This window comes from Podarcis melisellensis, assembly GCF_964234715.1.
Source record: "Podarcis melisellensis genome assembly, chromosome: 13".
Lineage (NCBI taxonomy): Eukaryota > Metazoa > Chordata > Lepidosauria > Squamata > Lacertidae > Podarcis > Podarcis melisellensis.
In genome coordinates, this window is record NC_138545.1 from 33,668,687 (window position 1) to 33,684,234 (window position 15,548).

Consider the following 15,548-nt stretch of genomic DNA (forward strand, 5'->3'; position numbering starts at 1 on the left):
GCACGGAAACGCCATTTACCTTCCCGCCAGAGCGGTACCTATTTATCTACTTGCACTTTGAGCAGGGACCGAGCAATGGGAGCTCACCCCATCCCGGGGATTCGAACCGCCAACCTTCTGATCAGCAGGTACTAGGCTCTGTGGTTTAACCCACAGCGCCACCCGCATCCCTATAACTGAGAGTTAACTGCCTGTATTCCAGTCCCTCTGGCAACTGCACAGAATTTGGAAGAGAAGTTAACTTTGCATCACGGGCAGGCAGAAGGCAAGAGACAGCAGGAATTCTCCTGCTATTTGTTTCTTACCTTTTCCAAAGCTCTGCACAAGTGAGACAAGACTCCAAGAGAGCCCATTAGCAGGCACAGAGGGAAGAAAGATACAGTTTCTCTTGCTTGTGATGGAGTTTGGAGAATAAAAAAAGAGCAGGAGAAAATCTTGCTGCTTCTTCCCTTCTCCAGGCTGCAGTGCAAAGAAGTCTGAATGAGACTTCTAGGAGTCATGGGTACTCTCCATTGGCACCTTATATTGGTCCACACAGCTCAGTATTGTCTCCATTGGCATGCAGCAGCAGCAGCCTTCCAAGGTTTCAGACAGGGTTCTCCCTGCCTCTGCTTGGAGATGCCGTGGATTGAACCTCAAACCTTCTATGTAGAAAGCAGATGTTCTGCCATTAAGCTACAACCCTAATCCAGGGATTGTGCTGGTCCTTATGCTATAACAGAGTGACCTCTGAGAAAACAGAAGCTAGCCATCTCTGGATTAGAGGATTATGTGGAGGATGGCTGGGAGTCAAACTATCTTGGGGACCTTACCTGCTAGTTTAGAGGCTGGACCACCAGATCATGTAGATTAATAAGGGTTGGCTAGCACAATGCCCCCATCATGTTACCTTTTTCTGCAGCATCTGACTGACAACTGCTGGGCTAGATGAATCTTTGGTCTGATTTCCCCTAAGACAATTTTTATTTGGGCTCTCATCCCACTGCCTGCCTTGGCTGATCAAGTAGTAATAATAATAATAATAATAATAGTCACATTTCCGAGGCCTCAGTTGTAGGTACCTCTCTGAGAGGCAGAAGAAAATGTAAGACAAACAGATCTGTTGCTAATAGTTAAAGGACAGTAAACAGAAAAATGCCATTCTTTTAATAGCAAAAAAATCAAATGGCAAGCATGCTCTTTGCTGACACAGTCTCACCTGTTGGTCAATGCAATCTTTAGTTCAGTCATCATAATGATTAAAAGTTTGCATCTCCAGTTCTCATGGCACAAAGTGTCTACAGTGGTACCTCGGGTTAAGAACTTAATTCGTTCTGGAGGTCCGTTCTTAACCTGAAACTGTTCTTAACCTGAGGTACCACTTTAGCTAATGGGGCCTCCCGCTGCCACTGTGCCGCCGCCGCGTGATTTCTGTTCTCATCCTGAGGTACTACGTCCGGGTTAGCGGAGTCTGTAACCTGAAGCTTTTGTAATCTGAAGCGTTTGTAACCCGAGGTACCACTGTATAATGCTAGTGCGGCTTTAACAAAATGGCCAGCAGAGGGAGACAGCTTGAAAAAAGAGCCTGAGATAAGAAAATGAAAGGGGGGGACGGAATCTCAGAGCAACACTCTCTCTTCTCATTATGCAGACCAACAGCAAAGCCTTCACAGCCAAGACATCCTGTGTACGCAGACGGTACCGTGAGTTTGTGTGGCTGAAGAAACGGCTGCAGAAAAATGCCGGCTTGGTGTAAGTGTGAAATGGCAATCTTTTCAGAGCCTGCTGTACCCTGTCTGCTAACCCTATGAAAAACGTCACCAGGATAGGCAGGGCCTATGCCCCAATATAGCTCTGTTGAAAATAAAACTAGTTGAGGTTTCTAAATGCATTTGTTTGAATAGAAGCCTTTAAAATGTGCCTAATGAAGAGCAGCTCATTGGGGAGCACATGCTTTGCATGCAGAGGATCCCATGTTCATTCCCTGATGTCTAAAGTTAAAAGTGATCTGGAGTTAACAGTGCTGGGAAAAAGATCCCCTGCCTGACACCTTTGGAGAGCTGCTGCCAGTCAGAGATGTTACTGGCAAGAAGGAGCAACAGCTACCCTCTGAATAAGGCTGCTTTATATGTTGATTTCTTTTGTTAGAACTTAGAAGAGGCTTGCAATTTACCTTTTGCAAAGTTCATGTTACATCTATTAACTTGCAGGTGAGCCCAGCTCTGCTACTGATCTAGCATCTGCTCTGATACTGATCTAGCATCCTGAAACCTACATAACGTTTCTGCAAATCCAGCCTGATAATTTAGTGCTGAGGACCATTCAAAGACATCAGCTTCACCTTGCAGAAATGCTGAGTTTTTCATAAGGGGACCTGTCATGTGCTAACAGCTCCTGTCAGTCCTGTGGAAGATGTGCATCTCACTAATGTGCTTTGACCAGTTTCATTGCCAAAATCAAAGGAGTCGTGTGAGAGTTTGTTGGAAGTCATTTTCATTCCTGACAAGAGCAAAATGCAGGAGGTAGCTGATAGAACTAGTAGTTTCCAGAGGGTTCCCTTTTCAATAGTGCACAACAAGCTCTTGGAATATAGTCAGAGACTGGAAGCATCTCTTTTCCTATTAATGTGCATGCAACTTGACTGGAGTGTCTTCATTCTTACCCCCCCCTCCCCAATCTTTCAGGCCTGTCCCAGAACTTCCAGGGAAGTCCACCTTCTTTGCAGGCAGCACTGATGAATTCATTGAGAAGCGGAGGCAAGGGCTTCAGCAGTTCCTGGAGAAGTGAGTAGAAAGTAGGAATGAAGGTGGGGGAGGGCAGAGTTATGAGCTTGGATGCTGTCATACATTTGGCAGAAATGTGGGTATATGTTGGGCTTCTCCATAAGAAAGAACGTTCCCATGAACTGTTACATTAATGTGTTCCATTCCCCATAATCTGCCCCTTTCTTTTCCCCTTCTGGCCTAGGATAAGTGCGTTTAGCTTCAGTTGCACTTCTTTTTTAATTCTTACCCTGTCCTCCTGTTAAGAAGCTTTGGGTGTAAGGTGGGGTCACCCTGCTTTATCTTTGAAAGCTTTCTGCAAGGTAGCCTAGGCCAGAGAGAGACGGATGCCTTGGCCTAGGGTTACCCAGAGGACTTTATGGTGGAAGGTCTTCTCCTAGTCCTAGTCCTTTGCTATCCCGGCTCTCACTTGTGGAGACTGACTTAGAAATGTAGTTGGAGTGAGCAGCAGTTAGCCCAGAGTGAAGGCAACATCTCCCTTCCTCCACTTGGCTGATCCCCACGGCAAGGAAGGTGCTCTATTGTGCTGTCAGGGGAAGCGCAATAGCTCAGTGGTTGAGTACATGCTTCACATGCAGCAGGTCTTGGATTCAGATCCTGTAATTTCCAGGTCAGCCTGGGAAAGGCTCCTACCTGAATGCAGGAGAGCCAATGTCAGTGGACAGTACTGAACCATTGGTCGGACTTGGTATAAGGCAATTTCCTGTATATCTCATGGCCCTTTAAAACTTGGAGAGTTAGACATGCCAGCTCTGTGGTGCTGTCTTTCAGTATGTGGAAAATACAACATAGCGGTTATGTGTTGTGTTTCTCCTGGCCTCTACAAAGATGGTGTGCAGATGTAATCATTCAACCTGAGTATTCTCCAGGTGTCTCAAGCAATTTGTTGGAAATAACAGTTTGAGAAACATTATATCTATTTATTTTTAAAGAATAGTTATACCTTACATTTCCACTTAAAACAAACCTGCCACAATACCCAAAGTGACTTCCAACATGTTTTAAAGTAGTAATGGGTTAGATCAGGTTGGCGAACCTATAGCCCTGCTGTGCTGTACTGTACTGTACTGTGGGATCACTTGTAGCTAAGTAAGATTGTCTTCCATGCAAAGGCATCGTGTGGAGAGTGCAGTGGGTGCCGTGCCCCTGGGCGCAGTTTTGAGAGGGGGCGCAAACAGGCACCCCCATAGCAGGCTCCTTCATAGGAGCCTGGTTCTGCACCAGGAGCTGCCCTCTGGCTGCGGTGCTTGTGGCTGGCACAGCTCCACCCACAAGTCAGGCCTGACCTGGGAAGGAGAGCAGGCGAGTGGGTGGCAGTGCTGTCACCCACCCTCCTCAGCTGCGGCACACCTCATGCCCAGCGGCAGCAGCTCTCCCACTGGGTCATGTCTGACCCAGGCCTGACCCGGCAGCAGAGAGCAGAAAGAGAGTGGGTAGCAGCTTCCCTGCCCCTCTCCTACATTGAACTGTGGTGCATGGGAGGGTGCCCTCCACACCCCGTGCGCCTGCCCCAGGCAGTGCGGGCACACGCTCTGCCACTGCTTCCATGAATATGGTATTAACAGTTTGTCTGTGGGGGCCAATTCTGGATCCGCACATCCTTCCACAGCGGGGACATAGGTTTCCAGGTGGGAGTAGATCACGGTGAGGATTTGCCAAATGTGCCTTCCACTTAGCTCATTTCTCCCTTTCATCCTGAGTTTGTGCCTCTTCAAAGTCCATGACGCCTTTGGTAGAGGCTGTTCTTCAACTGGAGCACTCGCAGGCCAGTGTTTCCCAGTTGTCAGTGTTTATACTGCATTTTTTGAGATTTGCCTTGAGAGAGTCTTTAAACCTCTTTTGTTTAAACCTCATCATGCTTTCCATTCTTAAGTTGGGAATAAAGTAGTTGCTTTGGAAGACAATAATCAGGCATCCGAACAACATGACCAGGCTGCTGGAATACAACTCCCATGAAGTCTTAACTTGATAGCGGAACAGGACTGTCCCTACCATTAGGCTGAGAGGTTGTCACTTTGAGCAGCAGATGCTTGGAGGTAGACAGCCTTCACTGAACCCTATGATTGTTCTCTTTTGTAGCGCAGAGGTTTGTGTGCATTTGGCTTATCTCTCACTCCCTTAGCTGGCCTGCCGAAAGCTAAGACTTGGCCATGTGGAAGAGAAGGGCAGGAAGGGCTGCTTGATCTGGGAAGAAGTCCTAGGGAAGGTTCTCTTGTACAGAAATAATAATATAATAACAATTTATTATTTATACCCCGCCCATCTGGCTGGGCTTCCCCAGCCACTCTGGGCGGCTTCCAAAAAAATATTAAAATACTGTAATACAGAAAGCATGGTTTACCAGACACTGTTTGCTATCCCTTTGGTTTGGTACTTACTACCTTCCATTTTCTTTTCGAGGGTGGTACAGAATGTTGTGCTCCTTTCGGATAGCCAGCTGCACCTCTTCCTCCAAAGCCAGCTCTCTATACCAGAGATTGAAGCTTGCGTCCAGGGTCGGGGCTCTCTGAGCGTCACAGATGCCATTCTCCATTACGCCATGTCGAACTGTGGTTGGGTGCAGGAGGAGGACAGCCATACTGCTTTGCTGGCCAAAGGGGACTTCAGCAGCAGGTAATCGGAACTGGGTGTGTTGGTGCAGTTTGTACTAGATGCTGAAAACTCTGAAGCGAATCTAGAATCAAAACAGTTCCCATCTGGGGGGAAAGAGAGCTGGATTGGAAGAGAAAGGTCAGTATTTGAATGGGAAATCAGTTGCGTATGAGCTCTGCTCCCGTCTCTTCTCTCTCCCAGAGACAGGGCAGAAAAAGTAGAGTAGTGCCACAGTTTCCAGGAACATCATGCTTTCCACCTCCTCCTCAATCAAGTGCCATCAGCCTCTTTAATCAAGTAAGCAAGGCTTGGACATCACCAAGCAATTAACCCCCGCACTACAGGCTTTTTCAGTAGTTGGATTTCATCATTTCCCATAATCTTAAAAAAACAGTTATGGTTTTGAGCCAAAGGGGGGTGAACTAAATTCTGGTCTTGAAAGCTTTTTTCTCTTTCAGATGTAGTTTTGTTGAATGTGTGTGTGTGTGTGTGTGTGTGTGTGTGTGTGTGTGTTTAGTGAGGTTTAAGTTACTGAGTACAGTATTTTCTGCACTATTTTCCTGCTCATCTACAATTGTGTGCCGTTCTTCCATCTCCCGCTCTTCCTTAATTCAGTGGTGCTTTGATGTTAGACTGACTATGGTTCTTGACCAGTCAAAACAGCTACACCATACTTCCCAAGAGATAAACTGCAGCATTCTTCCATATCACACAGGATTCCTGGGTGCGCCATTTGAAAGTGTGGTGCTTTGTCTCTCTAAGGCTAAGCAACTGTGTGCATGGGAGGGGGGCAATCCTAACCATATTTCTCAGAGCAGGGGTGAGCAGAGGTCATGCTTGCAGGATCTGTTTTGGTTTTTACTAGAACCCCAAGATCTACCAATCAGAGTCAGGTACAAAAAAAACCCATTGGAATTAAATTAATCTGTCGCCAGAAATTTGTTTTCAGTAGCAGAATGGGGGGGAGGGGGTCAATTTCTTGTGCCCTCTTTCCAGCTTTCTTAATAACTGGGGTGGTGGATGGGAGTTATTTGGTTGTTGCCATTGTTAAACAATTGGAAGCCAAAAACGCTTGCTGACCTACTTCAAATCACCTAGAGCTCTCCCAGGAGATCCTGATGTGCCATCTGCCCACCTCTGTCTTAAACGATACATTGGCAGTATAGGTGTAAATGTGTTTGGTCTGATTCCAAACCAAGTAACTCTGGGATGTATAGTTCTGTGAAGGAACCAGAGATTGCCAACAAAGTATCATCTCTCTTCCCTTCCTTCCCCTTTTTCTTGAAACCCAACCCTCTTTTTCTCTTACCTCCTTGTTTTGAAACCCAACCCTCTTTTCCAAAAGCTCTGTGGAATCTCACCCTCATTGGAGTGACATCAGCATGGAAGACAGCCAATTGGAGAGCCCGGATTCTGAGGAAGAGGAGCCACTGCCGGTTGACTCCGTAGCATCAGCTGACCTTGTCAAGGAACAGTGAGAACAAGAAGGAAAAGGGCTCCTTCCAGGATGTGCTTGGAGCTCTGTCTCTAGCCCTTTCCTGGAAATTGCATTGCCTGTCAAAACTCCAGGGTCCAACTCCTATGCTGTAACTGGTGACCTGAGTGGGCGACCAGCCTGGACCAACGCCCGAGAGGCTGAAGCTCACGCCTAGGAATACTGCAGTAGCTGTAAATTATATGATGTAGCTCCTGTTTCTGCAGCCTGATCCTGCCTTGTAGAAAATGAGCTGGCTTCCAGCAAGGGCATGTCAGCCTATCACTTCTTATCCCACCTTCTGTAGATTTTGGCAAACAATCCTACGCAGGAAGCTGCTCAGTTTTGTTTTGGCTGCGTTCCCTTTTTCTCCCTCCTCCTTTCCATCGCTGATAGTGTTTCTCGCAGAGGCCCAGCTGTCTTTGGTTACCCTGTAGGGGTGTCAAAAACAGTTCGCCTGGGGTTGGACCTTCCTTTGTTACAGAGAGCCAGAGATCCCACCTGCTGGCTGTGGATGCCAAGCCCACATCTGGGTTTCCCTGGCGGAGCTGCATGCAGCTGGGATGAGTGGCTGGGCACCCTCGCCAGCTCATTAGCACCAGAGCTGATTCTTCTGGTTAGAGGGTGCGAGTGTTAAGAACATCGAGGGGGAAATGAGGAGGTTATTCTGTAATGCTCTTGTGTGTTTGATGCATGCAACCCATCATGTGCTCTAGAAATAAGATGACCCCTCCATACCCCCACCACTGTGTATCTTTGTGAGGGTATTAGATAATTTCCTTCCAATTGTCATTGCACAGGCAGAGGACCAAAGATCTTATGGAGATCCTCTGACTTGCCCATTCTCCTTTGGGTAGAAGATAATGCAGAGCTAAAAGAAATAGGCTCAAATAGGCTGGGAGGTCTGCATGAAACATTTCTTACTTTCTCTTTTTCGCTGTTTCTTCTCCTCTGTCTCCATTGCCTCCCAAAGTTTGGCGTACTATGAAATTAGGCTTCTGGTGATACCCATACACTTCCCCGAAAACCCTTTTAAATGAAAGTTAGGAAGTTTCTTGCCCTCCAACATCAACTCTGGTGTCTGGGTGCTTTCTGCTGTAACTTGCAGATTCAGTCTGTGGGCTTTGAGTTTTGAAATGGCAGCAAAACTCCTCAATTAAAGTGCTTTGACCTTTTTTTCAAGATCTTTTTCTCTCTCCAAATATTTCAGTAAAACAAACATGCAAGTAGAACTGCTATCACCTGAAAACTCTGGTCATACGTTGCTTTTAATCATTCACTCTCCCCCTCCTCAGTCTGCCACCCAGTTATGACATATTTTCTTTTTAGATGTGGAACTGAGGAGGGTGCAGAAAAGCAAAAGAAGCAAGTGGTCCTCTCTTTCAAGTTCTGGTGGTGTATATAGAATGGTGTGTATAGAAAGTAATAATGGAATATCCTATTACATCCATCAACAGACAGGCCAAGTTCAGATATACATCTCACCAGTTGTTGACTTTCCAGTCATTTTGACCTTAGGATGTAAGCTGCAAGGCCCTCTTCACAAGTGGTGGTGGAAGGACACTTCCTCTTGCAGGATCTTATAGCACGGAGATCATGGGAGCATCCATGTGAGGGTGGTCAGTGGCATCTGTCTGTCCCATTTTATCGGAGTCCGCCCCCTTGAGTACTGATGAAGCAGGAAGGGATTTTGTTTCATTCATGCACACTCCCTAGCAGCCACAGATTGCAGCACAGAGAAGGAGAACCCTTGCTGCAACAGGTGCACAGTGAGAACATCCTCTAAGATACTGTAGATGTGAATTTTCAGAAATGTGTATACTTGCAAAAATAAAAAAGGATAACATTTCCAGTCGATGTCCATTTACCGTGCTTTGCTTTTTACCCAACCTGAGAATGTTTGATTTAACCTTTTCTCTGAGCAAGCAGTGCTTTAATCTGAGGCAAAGGTAAAACATTGTGCAAAATGCAGTTCCCTCGTGAATAACCTCTGCCAACCTCATCCCACACTTGTAGCACCTATCATACTATGCATGGATTGCCAGTGGATAGTTCAGGTGCTTGGCTAGGGGCATGTTATAATAGGAGGAGCTGGAGCCAATCCAGGTTAAATATTATTATTATTTAGGAGACATGGGAGACTCCAGTGTCGCTGGTAAGGTTTTGGTTAACCTTTCACTAAAGGCATAAAAAATGGGCAGCCCTAAATAACAGGGAAGGTCTCTTATGATATTGGGGCAAACTGGAGAGTGTTTTGGTGATGGGGTGATCTGTCAGTTAGTTTTCACTTGGCATGGATATGTTTCCTTGGCTGAAAGACTGATATGTCTGGAGGTAGGAAAAGGTTTTACTGGCAAGTGGGATAGGTCATGAATCTGGGATTTTTAAAAATCTTGTAGCAGCTTTTGGGGATCTGTGGCTGTCCAGATGTTGTTGAATTCCAATTCCCATCAGCCCCTACCAGCCATAATTTGCTTAGTAAGCTGTTTTCTGTCACGAACTTGGCCTCTGCTTGTGGCATGTGGTATTTTGGATTACGTTGGTGCTGGTGTTTGGGCTGTTGCTGGATACTAGACTTTGTTTTGTAGGGATTTACACCCTAGTCTTTACTTCTAGACTATTTCAACTTGATGATTCATGGCTGCACAGCAGTTAAGAGACAAAAGTCCCCCAGTTCAAATTTCAGCTTGGTCAAGAACTCACCGAGTAGATTTAAGAGATGGTATTATTCACTGGCCTTGCCTCTCTGCCTGTAACATAGGGATAATAATGCTGGCCTTCCTTACTAGGGGTGCTAAGGATTAATGAGATTATGTACATGAAGTGCTTTGAGCATTTAGGTACAGTGCTATGTATCTATTTAAGTTCCTCTATTTTATTTCAGCTGCATAGTTGCTGCTGCAGCATGGCTCCTTTTCATGCCCTTCTGGTGCCAAAAGAACCCAAGGTCATGTGCAAGGGGGTTGCTGATGTGCTACTTCTGACACAAGTACTTCTGACACAGTCTTGCTGTCTTCTGTTAGAGTCTTAAGTTAGTGGAGCACTGTAGGAAGTAGTCATGCGGCTGAGGCTATATCAGACTAGGCATTCATTATTACTTTGAAAAATTGAGATGCGATACCTCTGGAGGCCCTCCACCACCGCCCCCAAATTTCACATCTCCTTTGCCTCTCCTTAGTTATGGCTTTACATTGCAGGGGGCTTTTGGGCCTTGTGCGCCGCAAAAGGGATCAAGCCAAATGCGCAGGTGGAGGGTGGGCAAAGAGGACTTTGAAACCTATAGAGGAAAATTCTCAAAATGTCAAAAGAAGTTCACTTCAAAAAACAAAAACAGAATAAACCTCTCCTCACTAGCCAGATGCTCACTAATGACAGCTACTCTCCTGATTGGCTGGGCTGCCTCATGAATATTGATGAGAGCGCATGATCCAAATGGCGCAGCTGTGCAACCACCTGCCCTTGCCAGCTCAGCTTTCGAAGCTTCCAGACAGTCATTCGGAGCTGTTCGGAGATTTGATTTCCCACCCTCCTGAAAACTCAACACAAGTCTTCCCTCCCCTTTCTGCATGGTGCTCTCTCTCTTCTCGAGTGTATTTGGAGAGAGATGATGAGACAACCAGTAGGGAACCAGCGCAAGTTAGGCAGGGCTTCATTTTATGCTCAGGTTCAGGCCAAAGACACTTTCAGTATCTATATTGCCCTACAGATTCAGGACAAACCAAAGTTTGTGCAATCAGTAGTAGACATGTTGTAGAATGTGTTGATGGCTTTTTGGCTTCCAAGCACACAGCAGAATGAGGTGGCAGAGTCCAGAGATGCACTTCAGTTTATAGGTGCTGGTGATGCTCATTTCCCATTGTTCCTCCATGCAAAAACAACCAACGCAACTCCTTGGAAGAAGAACAGGAACACTGCCAGGAGAGGCCTGCACTGTAAGTTATTGACATGCTAGCTTTCACCATGCAGGGAGTCTTATTTTCTAAGTGGGGGAGTATTTTTTCCCCAGCCCCCTCCACCTGCAGTCTGAAGTAGCACAGTCCAGAACTCTTACCACCTCATTCTGTGTAGTTGAATGGCTGAGTTGGGGCGGGTGTTACCTACTTGGTATAGGAAACAAGGTGCTCACAGCATGAAGAGGGAACCCACATGTATTCAAAATGGGAGTATACTAATTTATGTAGGACGATCTGTGGATAGCTATGAGCTGTGATTGCTGAATGGCACATCTCATGTTCAGGGTCGGCATACCTGACTACCAGCTGCTGAGGGCAAGTGAGGAATGGTGATCTCTTCTGCATCCTGCTTGAGAGTTTCCAAAGGCAGCTGGCTCGCCATTGTTTAGAGACAGACAGCCAGGCTATGTAGATCTTGATTTGATCTAGCAATGTAACATTTATCTTGGCATTCTCATTCCCTGATACTTTCCCTCTACAACTGTGAGCTGGCTAGAGAGTCCTAGGTATGCAGAACACCTTTTCCTTCCCCATGGTGAAATGGCAGCCAGTCCCTAACAAACCTTGGACAAGGTAAAAGTGAGCCCTGGTGCCTGTTGCTTCACAAACCAAGAATTTAAATGAGACCTTGAGGGGAGATTCAGCAGCGCTGAGCCTCTGGCATGTTTGCAACAGGAGGGCCAAAGCTAGGAATGTAACACTAAAACATTGAACAAGAAACCCTCTGAGCATACTGAGTGCATTTTAAGTCTGCGTGGTAGGTGTGGGGAACCTGTGGTACTCCAACCGTTTGACTACAACTCCCATCATCCCTGATCACTGGCCATGCTGGCTGGGGCTGATGAGAGTTAGGATGAATTCCATTTAATGTGTCTAGTCTCAATACAGCCGGGATTAAAAGGCAGGGATTGTAGATCTAGGCAATAATAAGTGCAGCCGCCCTTTGCCTTTAGAAATGGTGTAGTACAAATGTGCAGGGTTGAATGTGTTAAAGGAAATGGTTCTCTGCAAGGAGTGCCACAGCAATATCTGCAGACTTTATTTTTAGGTTAAAGCTGGTTTAGCCTCCCCGCTGTGCAGAGATCCATTTAGTTCCTATAAGGGACTAACTTGGCCTGGAGGTTCCTTGCTTCTTAACGAGATCTTAGCTCAAGTGCTGGCTTTCCCTTCTCCTTCTCAAGGCTCCCTGGATAACTTCAGCACAGATTGTGTCTATCGCACTTTCAACGTGGGCTTATTCCAAGTCCAACCATGCTACTTGGCTATTTAGGGAGGCAAAAAATATATCCTGCACATACTCAAAGCTATTCTCTCTCAATTCAGTGGGGTTTGCACTGCAGAAGTTGCTGGCCAGACTGCTCTACCTTCCACCTTTAATGGGAGCCCCAAAATTTGCCCCCAGAGGAGAGTGCCTCTCTCTGTTTTGTTGCAGGGTTGTCTCTGGCTTTCTGGCTCCTCCAAACTCTTGCTATTTCCTCTGCTGAGAGTTTGGGGAGTGGGGATTAACACCCTTGGAGCTGCAAGCTGTTAGCCAGGTCAAGGCTTGGAGTTGCAAACATCTCTCTTGGCTTGTTTCTTTTCTTTCTTTCCCTGCTGCCGGCACGATTTCTGGCGGAGCATCATTAAGGCTCCCCAAGTCTCCCTGCCTTCTGCTCCATTCCGAGTTTCTCTTGGCAGGCGCCTGCCCCCCTTTTTTTTTTTAAATGGAGAAAGTAATTTTTGCTGTGCCTGCCAGCAGCCTGGAATTTCAGGGTGGTGATTAGAGGGAAAGGAAAAAAAAGGGGGGGGAGGGAGAGGTTGAGTGCTGTGCCTACTGCAGGCTCATTAAGCTCAGGGTTGCGGGGCGGCAGCTGCGGATCGAGATGTGGGCAGCCATCTGAGACGCGGGAGAGATGCTTCTTTCTATCAAGGCCTGGACACGAATCCTGCACCCCTATTCTCCACGCGCCACCTCTTGCCAAAAGTAAAAACGGCAAGAAAAAACACCAGGCTCTATTTGAACTGGGCTGACTGCAGATCGTCCTTTCAGCACTGGATTTGCAGCCGCACAGGCATGTGAATTAGAATATGCAGGGGACCCCTGCTACTATTACCCCCTCCCCATCAAGTCACTGCAATTTGGGTCCAATATTCTAAAATAAAGGGGAAGTTCAAGATGACCTTGAAGCAGAGCTTTATTTGAGACAGTTTTGAATAGGAATCTTGACCCTGCAACATTTGAGTCAGGGATAGCCAACACGCAGCCCTCCAGATGTTGAACTATAACTCCCATCGTTCCTGACCATTAGCCATGCTGGCTGGGGCAGATGGAAGTTGGAGTTTAGCATCAGTTGGATAGCACTACATTTGCCATCCATGATACAAATTAATAATGAAGATGAATGCCACTCTGCATATGCTTCAAGCGCCTTTTCTTCACAACCAAGAACCTACAATCTGCTCCTTCTAATCTTGGTATTAGAAGGGAAGGCTTCCAGGCCAATGAACATAGAAACATGGAACTGTAGAGTTGGAAGGGACCCCAAGGGCTATCTACTACAACATTAATTTGAGCCTTAGCCCACCCTTTTTAAAACAACAACAACAAAAAAGAACTGCTTGGGATACTAGCTGTAGATAGATGGGGACCTCCTTGGGCCCAGGGCTTGGTTCCTAAAAGGGAGATGAAGGATTCAGACCTTACTGGGATTTATCTCCTGGGACCTGCTTCCAGAGGCTTATCTTACAAATGTGCAGGAGGGAGCTGGCTGCCTTTACTCATTTGAGCCACAGCGCCTTGCTAATTGCTACAATGCTGTGGAAACACCAAGAGACGCCTAGTTCCAAAATGAGAAATTCACATTTATGATTTCAAAGTTAATTAACTAGCTATGGGCAACCCTCTGCATTATCGGACTAACAGCAGTGACCAATCCTACTAGGGTGTTGCAAGGATCACGTGAGGTCCTTGAAACACTCTATAGACGTGAAGTTGTGTTACTGAGATGAGAAGAGAGCCACATTGGAGTCAGCTTGCCAGTTTGGCATAGCTAATCATTTTATATGGTGCCATAGGAGCCAGCTCGGGGGCTGTAGGGGCTTCAGACCCCACAATAAAACATTTGAGGGGGCTGGGCCCCCATAAAGTTGATAGGCATTCCCACTCAATTGGTTGTGTGTGCGCGCGCATGCACTGCATCATGTAATTATGTGGGGCGGGGCTTACCTGGGCCTGCACAATATTTTATTCAAGTTGGCACTCCTGCATGGTGCCATTCCACATGCAAAGTACTTTGTAAACTATACGGTATTGCTGTTATTTTAGGATTTTTTGTGAGCAAGGTCAACATGAGTCTTATATTACAGAGCAGGGATCTGGGCTTTGCCGAAGCTCACACCATAGCTTTGGTGCAGAGGATAAAATCTATGCATGAAGAACAGCAGACCCCACATCGCAAAGGGATAAGGCATGCAGAACTCCTCGGCTCTGCTCTTTGAGATGTCCATGTAATGGGGGCTGGCAGGGAAGAAGACAAGGGTGATCAGAGGCAGGCGGAGCCAAAGCGAGTGACAAGTGTATCTATTCTGTTTGTTAGTAAGAAGGCAGGCAGGTGGGGGCTGGCTAATGATAGACTAAAGGTTAGTGGAGCAGTGCTCTCCTTGCCCTTATGGTCCAGCCTTCACTGTGCCCATATATGCCAAGCTTGTGCCCGAAGTGTGAAGTAGCCCAGGCACTAGGCACACAGCCTTCTCTAGAGTGGGGTGACTGGGTGCAGGACATGATCTGTTCCCATGAGATGATAGGAAAGTTTTAAGAAAAAATTCTTACAATTACTTTGGATGATGGGAGGCAGTACTGCTCAAGTCAGTGGATCTACAGAGCAGGGGTGGCTAATCCCCAGTTTGGGGTGTGTGGTCTGGCTTTGTAAAAAAAAAAAAATCATTTCACTCTCTAAGAACCAACCAAGTTTAGGAGCAGTGGCAAAAAGGGAAACAAAAATAAGCAGAAACAATGCTGTGCAGGGCACAGTGCCTACATAATCATATCAGCCATTTCATGAGGGAAAGGGGGTGATTACCCTTCTCAGCTGATCTGCGCTGGCCAAGTGTAAATGTGACCCATGCCAAAAAGGTTAGTTACCCTCACTATAAAGATTTCCTATGTAGTAGATTTTTAATTTAATTTTTATTTTTAACAAAGTGGAAAACTAACAGCTTCCGTCCAAAAAGCTCCTGGCTTATTATCTGTCCTCCCCTATTCACATTATCACTAGGAGCTACTGTAGCAAAGTGCCTTAGAGACTTGAGTTGCAAGTAGGAAGACCTTAGTTTAAATTTCACTGCAGCAATAAACTCTGTGGAAACACACTCTCAGCTCCCCACACCTGAACTATGGGGATTAATAGTACTAACCTACCTAACAAGGCTGTGTGCATGCGAAATATTGTTGAGAGCTAGTAAGCCTTGATGGGCAGAGGGAGGAGACGGGTGCCAGTCATTTTGCCAATTCCCCGCCTTAGCCACTCCTGAGGCCGCAGACCTCAATGGGAACCACAGAGAATAAAGGCAGCCCTGTGTTCTGAGTCTTGGTCATGCTAGAATATGAGAGCATGTTGGGAGTGTGAGATGGAATACTGGGAGCTGATTTACAAGAAGATCAGACTGGACACAATCCACACTGAAATGAAGCAGATGTGCTCCCATTTATTTCAATAGAGATTTTGTGGGAGAACTTCTCGGTGAATTGTGCCCTTTATTTTTCCTCTGCTGGGCAACACAGTTGTGGAG

General features: G+C 46.4%; 2 protein-coding genes across 2 annotated transcripts in view; one reads left to right on the forward strand and one right to left on the reverse strand.

Moving 5' to 3' along the window:
• SKAP1 (src kinase associated phosphoprotein 1) overlaps positions 1-15,548 on the reverse strand; it is a 338,051-nt gene that overhangs the window by 4,797 nt on the left and 317,706 nt on the right. The gene's annotated exons all lie outside the window — the stretch shown is intronic.
• On the forward strand, positions 1,574-8,685 carry SNX11 (sorting nexin 11). The gene is made up of 4 exons (XM_081885380.1): positions 1,574-1,731; positions 2,664-2,762; positions 5,163-5,375; positions 6,700-8,685. The coding sequence occupies exons 1-4, from the start codon at positions 1,625-1,627 to the stop codon at positions 6,830-6,832; spliced, it is 552 nt and encodes a 183-aa protein (XP_081741506.1). The 5' UTR covers positions 1,574-1,624; the 3' UTR covers positions 6,833-8,685.